The sequence below is a fragment of the Sorghum bicolor genome, chromosome 6 (assembly GCF_000003195.3).
Source record: "Sorghum bicolor cultivar BTx623 chromosome 6, Sorghum_bicolor_NCBIv3, whole genome shotgun sequence".
Lineage (NCBI taxonomy): Eukaryota > Viridiplantae > Streptophyta > Magnoliopsida > Poales > Poaceae > Sorghum > Sorghum bicolor.
In genome coordinates, this window is record NC_012875.2 from 51568935 (window position 1) to 51585574 (window position 16640).

At 46.9% G+C, this 16640-nt stretch overlaps 3 protein-coding genes across 9 annotated transcripts; 1 reads left to right on the top strand and 2 right to left on the bottom strand.

Annotated features, from left to right (window-relative positions):
* LOC8082872 (uncharacterized protein At4g19900) lies at positions 6639-8601 on the top strand. Its single transcript, XM_021463324.1, has one exon. It carries the CDS (start codon positions 6788-6790, stop codon positions 8309-8311), a length of 1524 nt encoding a protein of 507 aa, XP_021318999.1. The 5' UTR covers positions 6639-6787; the 3' UTR covers positions 8312-8601.
* LOC8082873 (probable polyol transporter 4) lies at positions 8867-13137 on the bottom strand. Of its 2 annotated transcripts, none has more exons than XM_021463322.1 (2): positions 12660-13137; positions 8867-10602 (listed from the first exon to the last, which is right to left on the bottom strand). In XM_021463322.1, exons 1-2 carry the CDS (start codon positions 12859-12861, stop codon positions 9200-9202), a joined length of 1605 nt encoding a protein of 534 aa, XP_021318997.1. In that variant the 5' UTR covers positions 12862-13137; the 3' UTR covers positions 8867-9199. The 2 variants fall into 2 exon arrangements, with proteins under 2 accessions (XP_021318997.1, XP_002448219.1); XM_002448174.2 differs by lacking the exon at positions 12660-13137 and adding an exon at positions 11073-11493.
* On the bottom strand, positions 13436-16060 carry LOC8056039 (general transcription factor 3C polypeptide 6). Of its 6 annotated transcripts, none has more exons than XM_002448176.2 (5): positions 15642-16060; positions 15011-15183; positions 14808-14858; positions 14210-14261; positions 13436-13817 (listed from the first exon to the last, which is right to left on the bottom strand). In XM_002448176.2, exons 2-5 carry the CDS (start codon positions 15143-15145, stop codon positions 13621-13623), a joined length of 435 nt encoding a protein of 144 aa, XP_002448221.1. In that variant the 5' UTR covers positions 15146-15183; positions 15642-16060; the 3' UTR covers positions 13436-13620. The 6 variants fall into 6 exon arrangements, with proteins under 6 accessions (XP_002448221.1, XP_021319003.1, XP_021319002.1 ...); XM_021463328.1 differs by having other exon boundaries at positions 15011-15210; positions 15642-16049; XM_021463327.1 differs by having other exon boundaries at positions 13436-13814; positions 14793-14858; positions 15642-16030.

Consider the following 16640-nt stretch of genomic DNA (forward strand, 5'->3'; position numbering starts at 1 on the left):
AAAAATTTTATTAGATAAAAACTGGATACATCAACACATTACAAGTACTAATAACTGATTTTCATCAAGATTATACACACTATGAATAGCTCCAGATCTCAAACCTAAAGCCGTATGACGCTTGATACAGATGACTGCACAAGCAAATACTCGACAAATGATCCCTCTTCTTCCCGCCACCAAAGAACAAGGAAGACTGATCTGAAACTTATTCTCCTCAGTCCTTCGTTATGGTCAGATCTAACCACAACAAAACGAAGAAGAGACCGGAGAAAATTATTTCATGGCGGCGACGTCATCTCCACCTTGATGTCACCGTCCAGAAAGAAAAGTCTCCATGTCATCGTGTCGATGAAGTTGTTTGACGCTGAAGTTGTCAGTCTCATCTTCATTAGCACCACCATTTAGAAAACGATTCCACCGTACCTCCACGCCATTGCTGGGGAGGAGGAGGAAGAAGAGGAGGAGGAGATAAATCTCTAGTACCAAGAAACTTGGCATGGAGAGACTCTAACCATAAGCACTCGACCTACTGTAAACTTATTAAAAACGATAGATCTCTACTCCCTCAGTCTCCGATGAGATGCTAAAGGAGAAGGGAGGGAGACTAGTGGTGGTGGAAGACAGAGGACGACGAACGACGACAGAGACGGTGCTCGGCAAGTCGTGAGGCCTAGGGGCAAGTCGAGTATTATTGAATGAGAAAAGGGTGCTTTTCTCCGCTGTACTCTCCCACATACTTTTCTCAGCAATAACCTCCACGAATCTGTAAAAAATTAGAGTCAAACCCTTCTCCCTTTGGATGATTCAATTGCTCTAGTGGTTCGATTCATCGAGGTCCAGGTAGGAAGATGATTCCTTTTTTTTTCTCTCCACTCGAGATGGCCAAAGAGCTTGTGCATCCGTTACTTTGATTTATGTGCTAAAGATAGCATCACTCTTTCTTAGCAATTTCTACTCTCATCCCTTAGCACCCCTTGGTAGGTCTAAGGTGATTTAAAACACTTAATTTTGTTAAAAACAATCTCACCACGGGAAGTAAATCTTAGCACTGGTATTAGATGTTATAGTTTTAGCACCAGTATTTACATCCCTAGGCCAGATACATTCCTACATTAATTTCAATAGCCTTAAAGGCTATCTCATGCCATATATGATTTTTTATGACATGGAGAGAGAGAGAGAGAGAGAGAGAGAGAGAGAGAGAGAGAGAGACGAATGTGAGAAATTGGTTGTTTCGTGCAACAACTAGTCAACGACCTCATGAGCAAAACTTTAGGATTTATGAGACAACTATTTCACCATTGATATTGTTATGCAACTCATAAACTTTCATTTGTTGATTGCTCAAATTAAGGATAATTAAATCATTATACAACAACTGAAAAGACAATCAATTGTATACGTTGGTTGTTCAATCGTTTCATGATTACTAAAAGATACCTCACATGTTGTTACTAGAAGATACCCCACACGTTTCATTGTGAAGGTCCAATGTACTTTATTGTATCTCGGTTGTGTTGGCTTTGTCTCTAGGAAGTCTAGAACGTTTGAGGTCTTCATGACCTAATTGTAGAGGCTTGGTGACCTTTCAAGGTTGTGACCCTCTGTTCTTTGTGTGGAGCGATGGCGTGTTAGTGTGTGGGTACGTAGAGACCCCCTACCTTGTGTGGATAAAACTCCATAGTGGACACGGTGTCAAGGTGACCACGATTGGATGGAGGTGGTGACTTGCCTTTGGTTTATATTTGACATTGTTTTCAAATCGTATGATAGTAGTGACAACTATGAGACTTGGTGACTCATGACACTGTCTTTGGTTAGGAGAGGCCTTGTGCATTTGGGTCCAACACTGTCGTAGTGATTGTGTGGCATAGGAGACTTTATGACTCCATTGCCTTTGGTCAAGCAAACAACGCTACCGAAATAGACTTGGTAACTAATTTTTTGCTAAAAAAACTAGGAGCGTACCTTGGCGGAGCTTCAACGAGCATGGGCAGAGGCAACATGATTCTTGGGTACAATATTCCTAGGAATACACAACTTATTTTGCAAATATTGTGTATATGTAAAATATATGCATTTATGTGTAGTTTCGTACTCGACCAAATTGATTTTTGAATTCCTAAACACCCTATCTAACACTAGCTACTTCTTTCCTCTAGCCCCACACTCTTGCATTAACATATTGGCCATCCTCTTGAGTATGAGATAACCCATTTCAACCACTTTGGTATAATATAATGTAACTCACTCTGTGTGTGTTTAGAACCTATCATCCACTTGGTCGCTCTATGTGTTTAGAACTTGAGTGGAGCTGGCTCTAAGTGGAGTTAGAGCTGTAGAGGGTGTTTGGCTAGAAGGGTACTTTAGCTTCAGAATGGTGTTTTATCAATTTGGATTGCACAATTTTCTCTTAATTTACATGAGTGTACTTCAATGATACGTCCAGCAGCAAAACAAGCACGAATTAAATTAAAGTACCAACATATTACAAGATAATCTACCAACGTAGTGCTTGCACCAAATATGTTGCAAGGTCGCGCACAGTTGCTGGTATGGCGGACCACCGTTTCTTCCCCAAACAACAATTTCCTTGCTTGATGTGTACTCCCCCATTCCAAATTGTATTTTGTTCGGTTTAAGTTAAACTTTCTAGTTTTAATAACAAAGTTAGAGAAAAATACATCAAATTCTATAACATGGAATTAGTGCCACTAGATACACTACGAAATATATCTTAATAGTGCTTTTATTTGGTTATGTTAAATATATTTTTCTATAAATTTGGTTAGAATAAAAAAGATGAGCGTGTCAAGTTTGGGACATTCCCATCTAGTTCCTCGAACTAAAAAAATGACTAAATCCCTAATCTAGTGTCCCCACGTGCCAAAGGTCCAAAATCTATTGCGTCAGCGCTAACAAGCCATGCTACAGTATTGTGGAACGATCACTTCAGCTATACACCATGGTCGTGCCAACTTTTCCACGGAGTACAGCTACCAGTGTGGCACGGCCACATCACCTATTGTTGTTGGGATGGTGGGTTTGGGCCTTTGATGCGCGATGGTAATAGATTAGAGACCTAGATCAATATTCGTTCTTTTGTTCGACAGAAGAAAATGTCTCTCAAAAATTTGAGGATTCAGCGTGCATTTTATTACTTTAAAAAATTGATTTAGGACACAACTAAAACAAAGTACATTATAGAACTTTATAAATGACAGATTATTTAACTACGACGTGTTTTACACGTACTTTCCTGCAGGGAGAATTTCCCAAGACCACATGGAACTCGAGCATAATCAAATCGAGGCATAGCAGATGGTCTCTTCGTGCAGCATGCCGCATGGAATGCCATGGGCCATGGCTACCACCATATATGGCGTAAGTATCGCTCAAAGCAACGTATTATATGTATGTTGTACGTTAATTATAGTGATGCGTAAGCGACCCGATGCTAATAAGGTTCATGAATCGCGCGCCATCGCTCATTGTTCTCTTCTCCTTATTGTTTATTATGGATGGTCGCTAATAAGATCCAACTTGTGGTCGTGAACATGTGCCCACGTTAACATAACGGGGATCGATGACCTTACGTCTGAACCTGCATGACGCATAGATAGGACTAAAAAAACGCTCATTAAATTAAGCTTCTTGATAGTGCTAATAAAATACTTCGTTCATCCCTAAATAAATTAATTTCTAGAATCCGTACAAGTCAAACTATATTAAGCTTGATTAACTTTATTATAGAAAAAATAACAACATCTATGATATAAAATAAGTATATTACCAAAATATATTTTATGATTGATTTAATGATACTAATTTGATGTCATAAATCTTAATTATTTTTTCTAGAAATTCGATCAAAGTTTAAAAATTTGACTTAGGACAATTCTACAAATTTATTTATTTACGAACAAAGAGAATAATTATATACATACATATAGGATTCAAGATAAAAGGATAATTGGAGTATTATATTATCCTTTTAAATTCTACATTAATGGGAGAGGACACAAGCTAGGATATACTACTTTTTTTTCGAAAGGACGGCAAAAGCTTTACCACGATTTCTATTAGACGAAGAAAGAAAGAAGGCAAGCGCCCCATCCAGTTTTTTGAAGTAGAAACCGGGCAAAAACCACATATACAAATAAGGAGGATACCCTACTCCAACCGCACGCCTAGGTACCAAGTCAACTCAACTCGCGCCAAGAGCGCCAACTCAACTCCACTCAGTTCCACGCTTGGTCGGACTCACACAAACCTCTAAACACTACAAACTCGGTCGGATTGGGTCGTCGACACGAGCCTCCACTCTAAACTACTAGGAGCTCCACAACTGAGGTAGCAAGAACCAAAAGACTAACAAAAACAACTAAAAGCTAGGCAACTAAAAACAAACTGTCTACTCCACCAAAGACACCAACCACGAACGCGCTGCCAAGAACGACGAGCTAGCACTGCCCAAGAAAACCCAACCGAGTCGAAATCCACAACGACGCCTTCAAGAAGGTTACGACGCCCAAGCGCCGCCGTCGTCCGTCCATAGAAGGACTAGGTTCTTACCCATGGAAAGTGGTGGGGACGCGACGCCCTCAGCAGGGGAATGACACCCACGAGTGTCACCGTCGCCAGGCTTTCGCCCAAAGAGAACCCCAGCACATACACCGATCGAGATCGCATGGCCCCACCAGACACCAGGACGTCGCTGCCGACCATCCAGAGAAAACCTCACCGGGGTCGACGCGCCGGCCACACAAGCAGCCGCAAAGTTGCGTCAGCACCCCGCGAGATCACCTGCCGAAGACCAGCCTCCCGCCACCGAGTACGTCCACCAACCGCCCGCCGAAGTCGTAGTCGCCGCCGACTACCACCACCGGCCGAGCACGCGTCGCAGGCCCCGCCACCCCCTAAAGGTACCGAATCTGGAGCACAGCCCCGGACCAGCACCCCCATGGGCGCCAAGGCCTCCGTCTTCATGACGACAACCCCACGCCGGTCGAAGGAGGCATGGGGGAGGGACTGCGTAGACGAAGACCGCCCCCCAACGCCAGCACACCCCCAACCACCGCCGCGACACGGCCACCATCAAGAGGAGACGGAAGGCGAGCAGGGGGGAGGGAGCCCCATCGCCGGCCCCACACCCAAAAGGGCAGCCACCCCACGACGCCCTGCCGACGGACCCGCCATAGAGGAGCCGCCACCAACAGGTCCTGCACAGACGGCAGCGCCGCCGCGGCACCACAGACCTGCCAAAACCAGAGTCGGCCACGCCACCACGCCGCCGTCGAAGAGCCGCTCCTCCTCCACCGAGCACCCCCACCCCAGAAACCGGCAACTGCCAGACAGCCGTGGCCGGCCAGCAGCGACCAGCGCCCACCCAACAACGGCCAGGTAGCACCGGGGGGTGGGGGGGCCAATCGTCGGCCACCCACGAGCCATCACCACCGGATCCGGCCACCACCATGCCAGACCCGCGCGGATCGAGTCCCCGGTAGCCGGAATCCGTCTGCAGCGCCGTCCACCCACCACTAATAGGCTCGCGCGAAGCGGCCGGGCAACGGGACAGGCAAAGGGCGCGAACGCACCACCTCCGCCGCGCCGCCGCCGAACCACCACATGCCGCCCCTCGCCACCAACGCCGCCATGGTCGTAGAGCTCCATCCTGCTCGAGGAGCTCGCACAGCCGGACAGGGAGCCAAGAGGCCTCGCCACCACCATCCTAGGATGCCGCGCGGACAACCCAGCGGCCTCCTCCGGCGGCGGTGAGGGGGGAGGGGGGAGGAGGGAGAGATGGCAGCGGCGGGGGTTCCGCCTCCTGGGGAAGCTTTCCTTAGTTTCCACACCACACAATTAATCTTCAGAGTCACCTAAGATAATTTTGCTTGTGTCTTCCAGAATTTCCACCCATTCATTGTTGACTTCTTCAGTTAGCCATCTAGTAAAAGTGATCTGGATAGTTCCCACCACCACTTGGTGAACATAACTATCTTTCTGTTCACATAATTTGAACAGAATAGGCCGGGAACATAGTCTCTAGTGATTTGTTATAAAGCCAAAGAAAAGGGTGGATTTCCATTGTTCAGATTCATGGTTTTCCCTGCAAGTAGATGTACCTTTTTTTAGAATTACACAGTACAACACAGACACTCACAACGCACGCATACTCACCCCTATAAACACACGTACGCAAACCTACTCCTATGAGCACATCTGAAGGACTGAGCCGGCAGATCACAAGATTCACGAAGTCACCACATACGTCTCACTATCGACGGGAACGTCGCCTACCACTGAAAGCATAGTGCCAAAAAATTCTAGAATAAATCCAAAAAATACGAACACCTGTGCCAAGTCGAAGACTTAAACCCAGGTGAGCAAGTTCCGCCACAAGAAATCTAACCAGCTGATCTACAAATTTTTAGCAGGTCAGTCCCACAGGAGAGTCAGTTCCTAATGATAAGTAAACTATCATATCCGAGAACGGATCTAGTGCAAACTCATCTTCTGTGCAAACTATGCAAACTCTAGTATGGACCATAGGATGTTGATCCATGATAATGACAACACATAGCATACTACCCCCCCCCCCCCACCCCCCCAACACACACACACGCACACAGCATACAGTGGGCAGTGCCCGTGGACTCTGAATTAAACACAAACCCTAAAGCTAGGCAGCTAGCAAGTGGCAAGCAGCAACTCTACTTAATTTTAACCTGTCAGCAAGAGCATCTGTTCATGCGGATGGCGCCTCTTGCCTTCCCCTGCTACAATGCGAAGACCAGATCGATCGAAATGGCTCCTCACGTACACAAAGCAGGCCACGTACGTGTACTGTGTGCACATGGCAGTAGCACCCAGGGTGCAGCAAGCCAAGAACAAAATGGTCACTCCTGCATCTCCGACGACGATGCCGGCGGCCCGGAAGCCGTTGCCCTTGCTCCTCCTCTCCCTCTCGCTCCCCGCCCTCCTGCTGGTGCTCTCCCTCGTCTTCCTCCTCTCGCACACCACTTTTAGCCTCCTCATCTGCCCTCTCCTCCCGAGGCTGTCTTCGACGCGCAATGCGACGAGCGCCAGTCGTCGTACTGGTGGTACCAGCCTCGGTGTCTCCATGGACGAGAACTTGCAAGCCTTCCATGCCTCGATGCCGACGATACCTTCAAGGCGCAATGCGACGAGCTCCAATAGTAGTACCAGCATTGCTGTCTCAGTGGACAAGACCTTGCAAGAAGCATTCCATGCCTTCGCGGTGGCGCCACCGCCGCCGCTGCCGGCGGCGTCATGGCCGCCGGCTGCTCCTGCTGTTAAGAGCAGCAGCAGGAAGAAGGCGTCCGCGAAGAGAAACAGGAGTCTCCTCAAGCTCCTGCTCAGGAAGACACCGCAGACGCGGCGGTTCGCGGCGCGCGCGGACGAGCTCTTCGCGGCGCCGTGCACCGACCGCTTCTTCATGACGTGGCTCTCGCCGCTCGCGCAGTTCGGTCGCCGCGAGCTCCTCGTCCTGGAGAGCCTCTTCAGGTGGCACCGCGGCGGCTGCCTCCTCGTCGCCTCCGATACCATGGACTCCGCGGGCGGCAGGGACAAGCTGAGGCCGTTCCTCGAGCGCGGCTTCCGCTTAGCCGTCGCCTCGCCGGACTTTGCCTACCTCCTGAACGGTACGCCCGCCGAGGCGTGGCTCGGCGCTGTCCAGCGCGGCGGCGTCAGCCTCGGGAGCGTCCCACTCGGGCAGAACCTCTCCAACCTCCTCCGCCTCGCGCTGCTCTACAGGTACGGCGGCATCTACCTCGACGCCGACGTCGTCGTCCTCAGGCCGCTCTCCGACCTCCGCAACGCCATTGGAGCGCAGGCCGTGGACGAGGCCACGGGCGACTGGATGCGACTGAACAACGCCGTGATGGTGTTCGACAGGGCACACCCGCTGCTGCACGAGTTCATCGCCGAGTTCGCCGCCGCGTTCGACGGGAGCAAGTGGGGCCACAACGGGCCGTACCTTGTGTCCCGGGTGGCGGCGAGGCTACGCCACCGGAGCCCGGGGCCCGCCTTCACGGTGCTGCCGCCGCGGGCCTTCTACCCCGTGCACTGGAGCAAGATCGGTGGGCTGTTTGTTGCACCAAAGGACAGGAAAGACAAGAGGTGGGTGAAGGCCAAGGTGGAGAACATCAAAGGCGAGAGCTTTGGCATCCATCTTTGGAACAGGGAGAGCAGTAGGCTGGAAATGGAGGAGGGGAGTGTTATTGGGACGTTAATTTCAGACAGTTGCCTGTTCTGCAATTCTTCCATGTTTGTAAAGCAAGGATAGGATAGCAGGGGATTCTGCACATTTGCAGCTGATGAAGTGAGATATTGGTATTTTGTGAGATGAAGCATGCATGTACTCCGTACATCTTACTTGAAGGAATTGGAAAGACATATAGTACAGAATTTTTGAACCTTTAAGTATCAGAAACTATCTTACTGATTGACAGGCTACTTCAGCGGAGTGCCAGCTATAATAATTGTAGGTGTTCTGATTGAACTATCCCAACGGGAACTGTGGGAATACGTATATGATCATCAAGTAGCCACTTCGATAGGTAGTGCAAAGTTATCAGAAAATGGTATGACAACCAGAAGATCTGACAAGACTCAAGAGTACATATTTTCTTTACATTCATCAAACATTGTTGTTTTTCGTCCTCGAGAGGGGAAAAAAGAATCTTATAATATCTGTCTTAGCGAAAAAAATATATGTAAATATCAGAAACTAGTAGAACAGAGCCTGAAAAGCCAATGAAGAACATATGTAATTCTGAAGGATATCCTAACATGTCATGGTTTTGAATGGGTTGGAGCATCAGATACCATGCAAACAATATTCTGCAAATAACAACTAACACTCATTTTTGTGTTATAAAAATGTACTTTGTAGAAGAACTTTTTTTGCGAGTACATTCTTTCCGTGGGAGATACAACAGATGTAAGATCATACATGACTGACCGCCTCCCAGAAAAATCATTGACATTTTAGACTAACATCACAATTAATCTTCTATGTTGCACTTATGCCTATCAAGCTTCTCTGTTTTCATTTCGGTCGTGGCTCGGTGTGACCAGATCATTTTTTAAATCAAAGTTCAGAATTCAGCTGGTCAGGTTGGCTCGTCATTGAAACATGGAGCTAATAAGAAGTTTATGGTTACTACAAATATCAACCAAGAGGCACAGACTTCTTGTTACTCGGTATTAAATGCTGTGTATCCTCAAGCTCAATTTCACCTCCTCCCCATTCGTCCCCACTTTCAAACATCATTTCGATCTGCTCCAGTGTTTTCCCTTTTGTTTCTGGCACACAAAAGTACACAAACAGCACAGAGATAGTGGATATTGCAGCAAAGACAAAGAACATTCCTGCCACTGATATAGCACGGGCCATAGAAAGGAATGACATGGAAACCAAACCACTGCTCACTCTACCACCTACTTGACCAAGTGCTGACCCTTGAGCTCGTAATCTTAAAGGAAATACCTCTGAAGACAAGACCCAACATATTGGTCCCATGCCAATTGAAAAGAATGCCACATTGCCACAAACTGCAAAAATTGCTAGGTCGATACCGATACGTGGAGACATAAGCCCCACAGCATGCTTTTGAAGTGTAAGTGCAACCCCCAAGAGAAATAAGCAGATAGTCATGCCGATGGTGCTCACATAAAGAAGTGGCTTCCGTCCAACTCTATCAATTAGGAAAATTGCAACCAAGATAAACACTGTCTTAGTGAAACCCACCGCAACAGTTGCAGCAAGAAGCTCCTGATCAGACTTGATCCCAGCATCTTTGAAAATTGTTGGGCTGTAATAGACAGTAGCGTCAATTCCTGTGATCTGTTGGAACAACTGAATACCGCAGCCAGCATACAGCATCCTACGAACAGCGGGAGAAGGGTTCAAAAGTTCTCTCCACACTTCTTTGTCCTCAGATTTCATTGATTTCATAAGACCTGCGGCTTCCTCGATCTCAGCCAGCCGTTCTTCAGCTTCAGCTTCAGACTCGCTAATCTGCAGCAGCACTGCCCTTGCTTCTGAAACTCTCTTCTCCATCATCAACCACCTAGGGGACTCTGGGATCACGAAAAGCGCAAAGCCAATGAAGACTGACGGGAGGATGCCAACACCAAGCATAATCCTCCAATTGATGTGCTCAGAAAGGCCTGAGAAGGCATAATTGGATACATAGCCAAGGAGGATCCCAAAATTGATGCAAATCTCAGGAAGTGATGTGAGAGTCCCACGGGCACCTGCAGGGGAGATCTCAGCAATGTACACTCCAGATACCATGGCACCAAAGCCAATGCCAACTCCAGCAAGGAGCCTCCCGATCATAAGCACAGTGAATGATGGAGCAAACGTCATGATGGCTGCGCCTATCTGGAACACAATTGCACCGAGGCCCATTGTCCATTTTCTGCCAATTGCATCAGATGTTCGTCCCCCTGATAGGCTTCCCAAGAGTGAGACCACGCTCAGACAGCCTACTAGAATTTCTTGCTGAAACTCGGTTATGTGGAGATCTTTCTGCATGTAGATGATCGCGCCACTCATTACGCCAACATCTGCAGATGAAAACACAAATCTCAGATCACCGAAACTGCAAAACGTTAAGCAGCAAGAATAATTGATTTCTGAGCATAGTGATTGTCAGCAGACTTGGAAAACTCAGTCAGCCTGGTTTCAGATGCTGGTTTGCACAACCAGAACAAAGAGAAGCCAAGATCCTCTAGTACTTGTGAAACATAGAGAAAAGGACAAACTAAGAGGATCTCGAACTTGGCTCATGTGAAAGGTTGTTGCTTGCAATCACCAAAAGCCCCCCTATAGTTGCTAGTAGCGTAAGAACGAATCTAGCTGTTGTCTCGTGGAAGGCATGAAAAGCGTTTCCATCAGACCAGGCTGCAAATTGCTATCGCTGTCGGAATCACGTTACGGTTCCATGATGGACCGGATGAACATAAATTGCCAACAAAAAAAAAGATGCCAATTTCATCCGTAAGCTTGGATCCCTGTTGGCGCGCCGCCAACTCACCGTAGCCGAGGAGGATGGCGTTGAGCGAGGCGAAGACCGCGCAGGCATACACGAACCGCTCCCTTCTCCTCCTCTCGCTCTCGGGTGCCGCCGGCCTCCTCCGCCCCTCCGTCCCCGCGTTCGGCTCCCGCTCCTCGCTCCGATCAAGAACCGCGTACTTGTTCCTGCCGCCATTGGCCGCGTCGCCGGCGTCCGCCATCGTCTTGCTCCGCGCGCTCCCGGCAGCTACCCGGTGGAGTTTCCTCGCCGCGGATTTGTGCTCGCTCCGGAGATCATCAGTGGCCCGCGCCCCCGAGCCCCCAAAATCCAATGAAGCGTGCGCGAGGAAGGTGGGAGAGGATGTCGATGTGGTGTTGGTGTTCTTGCTCCGTTTCGCTCTCTCCCGTTTTGCCAGTTTCTTTAGGGGTAGGTGCGATTTGTTTCCATTTCTTTTCTTTTATATATATTTTTTGAAAGGTCATTGTTTCCATTTCTTCTCGAAGAAATCCTCAGGACTACAAATCCTTTTCAAGAATGCAGGCGTGCAGCAGAGTAGTAGGGACCAAACTGGAATTTGGAGACCTTTCGAGGTTAACCTTGGTATTCGATGATTTTGTCCGAGTCATACTCGGTTTTGACATAGAAAAATGTTGGAAGGACGACTTGGACGAGATGCCGTGTTTACCACCTCTCCCGTCCTTCACGGAAGGTGTGTCACTGTGGCATTGGCGCTACTTGTTAAGGGCTAAATGATGATGACTGATTGTGGAAAATGAGATGGTTTATCGGCTTAAGGATCTACCGGGTGGCAACGCAAGATAGACAGATTCACAGATAGAAGTATAGAACGTAGTAACTGCTACTAATATCTTTTCAGTTGTCTCCTGAGGATGTCGCTTTCATTCGAAGTCTAAGCAAAGGCATGGCGGTTTGGACTAATCAATCCTCGAGTACGAAAGGAAAAAATATCACAAAGCTCCCTGGTCCACGTCATGACAGTGGATGTCCCCAAGACCCCACCTCAACTCCCCATTCCAGGTGATTCCCGAGTCGTTCTCGTCAGAAATCTCGCCTGAATTTGCCGAACAAGTACCGGCAGGCAGTACGTGGTGAAGCTGGTATACCTTCGCTCTTCTTCCTTTTTTGTTTAGTCTTTGTTGAGGATGGTTTCGCACTAGCGCAAGGTTATTAGCAGCTGGAGGTTGAGGCAGGAAAAGCAAAGACGACGAACAGTTTCTTGGCATGGAACGGGTCAAACAGCCGGCAGCTAGCCTGTTTGGACTTTGGAGCTTGAGTTTGGACCTCGCTATGCGCCCACGCTAAGCTCCTGCGACGAAGACGGGTGTCCAAACTGACTCCTAGAGTTCACCGATCGTCACACCAGAATCAGAAATGGATGGTTTCATTTGAATGGTTGGTTTGCAGCTAAGAAAGCAAGAGGAACATCCTATACCATGATCTATTCGTTCAATCCCAGCGCGCAAAAAAAAAAAATCGAATTTCGTCTCTCCCTCCCTCAATCCCCCATGGCCATGGGAGAAACGGAAAGAAAACGATGGCAATTTGCAGTCCATGCAGGTGGAGCATGTAGAGGGAGCATGGACTGACCGTAGCCGAGGAGGATGGCGTTGAGGGACGCGAAGAGCGCGCAGCTGAAGGCGTAGCGCTGGCCCCGCCTGCGCCGCTGCATCTGCGCCTCGGCACGGTGCGCCCACTCCGCCTCGTCCAGCTCCTCCCCCTCCTCGCCCACCTCCATCCTCCTGTACTCCCGCTTCGTCGCCATTGCCGCCCTCATCTTCACCGACTCCATGATCTCCCTCTCCGCCGGCGCCGTGCTTGTACCTAGCTAGCTAGCTAGCCTTCTTGCTTGCTAACACAGCTGCCACTGGCAACTACAACTGCGTTGTGACCTGCATATGCAGATCTGACGCGAGGTCAGGGACTCCAAATGCGGCTTTAGCGTTCGCTCGCTCCGGTTCATCGGCTCATCGCACAAGAAATGGTTACTCAAGGACCTCTGGAGCTTATTTTAGAGTCGCCTCCACGTTCACGGCAGGCCGTCATCTTTTTCTTCCTAATAATTCTATGTTGCAAGTGGCACGGGTACAGCGACTTGCGAACAGATAGTCTCTCACAAGTTTAGATCTGTTTGGTTCCGCTTCCCGAGGACGGTTTAGACTAATAGCTAGTGCCGCCAAAGCTTTGGAGCTCAGGATGGCCCTCACTTTCAACCAAAGTACAGGATGGCATTGCAGAGTTTATAAGGTCCTACAGCCTACATGGCCCTAATAAGCCTAACTTGTTTCAGCAGTCTTTACACGAATCTCGGTGCCTTAGTTTGCCATAATGCATATATAAAAATACTCGTACCACACAAGAAAGGGTTAGAGAGAAACAACAAGACCAACAAACCAATATAACAGTGTGATTCTATCAAGCAAGGGGCCGCTATCCACTTATCCAGTACAAGAACTAAGCAAAAGTTTGGAGGGGTCAACTGACTGACTTGCCTCACTGTACACTGAAGCCATCGAAGAACAAAATGGCAGATAAATTAAAGGTTTTTTATTCAGATTTCCTTGTCCTTGTGCTGATACGCTAAATGCTGAGGACGCTCTGCGTTGACTGGCCGGAATTTGAGGATCTTTTGAACGCTTGCAAGATGATTCACCTCCTTTGACAGAGCTTCCTTACTGCAGCTGGTTGGTTTATCTGTATTTTCTTCAGAAGGCCGCGTCTCATTACTAGCAGGTTTTGGTTGAGCTTCTGACAAGAGAAGAGGAGAAACAGTGAATGGATCTACTCATATATAAAAGAAAAACTGCATCAGGTCAAACAATGGAGGTTTCCAGCCTCTGCAGAAGCGAGGTTCCCCAAAAAAGAATGAGTTGACATTGATTATAGCATGACTGACAAAGTCAGTACAATCACAAGAAAATTATATTCACTGCTTCGATCCTATGCTTGTGAATGGATTCAATAATAGAATGGGTGTTCTACATCTCATATGAAATGAAATGAACATCTGAAATTTTCGGGAAACAGCATCACCATAATCGCACAGCAACAAATTCACTTCAGGAAATTTAACAGGCCGTGAAGAAATATCTGCAGAACATAAGATGTGGGGAGGGAGGGGACTTTTCAATGTTGCTTACCACTTTCAGAGAATAGATAACATGTGCCAACAGTTTCTTCATATTCTCCAATCTGTCATTAAACAAGGCATTAACACTAGCACGAGCAAACTTTGTAAGCAGGTTAGAGCCTGTAAAATCAAAGGTACTAATTGGGAAGTTTCAAGTTTTTTTCACATTTTACAAAGAATAAAATTGTCAGCATAAGTGAACAGATACAAATGCAGTGCAACAAAATAGCTAATCAGCACTTAATGCATGTTCGGTACTAAATGAACTATAAGCACTTATGGGTTTCCATCTTGTCCAATTAAAGTTTTCAAAGGCGCAAGGACAGTTAAGAATCTTTGACGGATATGTACTCGATAGTCACCAACAATTGAACTCAAACACTATTCATTTGATCTTGAAGAGTGGCAATGAAAGTAGACTGGTGGTATGTAAAAAAAAAGACTTGATCTAAAATTTGGAGCTTAGAAAATCAGATTTTGTGTTCATGAAAATGAAAAAAAAAAAGAAACAGTCTTTTGCAGCTAGTGAAAAGCACTGTTACAACCCACAGGGCACAACCCAAAAGACACAGTACAGAGTACAGAAACATTACCAGAACATGACTTACCATCTTCAGACCATTGCCTACTATCAAGGTAGGCGTTAGTGTATCCAATCCCTGAAAAACATGATTCTCACAACTTAATAACCTAACATAAATGCGATGAAAAAAAAATCCGGACATAGCTGCGAGTCATGATATTCAATGATCGTATGACAAACATAACAAGTTAATTGCAGAGATGTAGATCCAGATAAGAACCAACTTACAGAGAGTACAAACGGAGCACCTGGTGATAAGTCTGAGTAAAGACAATCGCCCAACTCCAGCAATACATACTCTTCCTCTTCCACTTCCTCTTCCTCCTGACCAAGTTTCTTGTCTTTCTCAAGTGTTTCTGACATCTCCAATTGCAAGACCAAGAAGACTCTTCAGTTCTATTCTGCACGCAGGAGACCAGACCAGACGCCTATGTTATTATATGCAAACGTCAGCACAGTGCAGAAAACACTTGTAACCAGTAATGCGTTCTAATATCAGTATCAACAATTCAGCATTCAGCAACTATGTAGTGACCTTCAATATTCAGTTGTTCACAGATCAATGTGCAAACAAAATATCATATTATCATTTGCGTTCCAGTGGCAGATATAGAGAGATAGGGTGTACTGTTTCCTAATTTAGACAAATAAAAATTGCGGCTAATTTTAACTTGCAATCGAACTGAATCAGACCAAACACAAATTGCAACCAAACAATGTATGCACCTGCCACCTAGCAAGGAACTTGGTAGCCAGCAGCGAGCCATACCATAGAAACCTCACAATTTTGATTCTTGAGCATCATATAAATCTGAATTTAACCATTTAATGAGGGGGGAAAAGCAATGTGAATGCATACCTAGCAAGGGGCTCGGCAAGGAGGCAGCACACCGGGGTCACGACTATCGTACGGCAAGCGGAAGCACAGCAACGTAAGGAACGGCCGTAGACCCCGATAGGGTGATGATAGCGACTGCCAGTGGGTCTCTCCTAGCTGCGGGCTGCGGCAGCGACCGGCGGGAGGGACCAGCCGACGGGCGGCGGTAGACCAACAGGGTGTGAGGGTGATGATCAGCGGCGGCCGGTGGGTCTCCCCTAGTTGCGGTAGCGACCGGCGGGAGGGACCAGCCAACGGAGGGCCGCGGTTGCGCGGCAAGGCGGCGGGGAGAACAGGAGAAGGAAGGGAGGAGGCTGCGCGCCTGCGCCCGTGTGGGCTTCGGCCAGCTGCGGCTAGGCGCTCGTGGGCCGAGACTGGCGAGCGCGCGGTGTGGGGTCTGCGAGCGGTAGCCCATAGGCCGTAGCCAGCAAGAAGAGATGGAGGAATTTCCATATTTCATACTGTATTTGACATCTGAATCCACCAGCCCAGACAAAAGTCTGCTAAAAAAGTCTGAATCCACCCTAATTTTGGCCTCACTAATTGACCACTAGACTATTAATATAGTTTGACTTACACTCTAAAACCAATTAGTGAGATAAATCAGACGGTTTTAAAGTTGGGGTATACAAATATGTTTTTTATTGAGGGAGATAAATTAAACTTCCTCCATCGTAGGAACATAAGGATTCGAAGCGTACCGTAGATTTGAAGGATATCAAAGATTCAAAAAATCTGGTTTTTTCTAGGGTAATAACTTTCAAGTTTAATGTTAAGTGAAGAGGTTTATTTTTCCAAAATAATAGATTCATAGTTTAAGAAAAAGGAATATCTTATCTTATTTATATATATAGCACTTATATATATAATGGAAGCTCTTTTTTCATATATATATATATATATATATATATATATATATATATATATATATATATATATATATATATATATATATATATATATATATATATATATATGTGG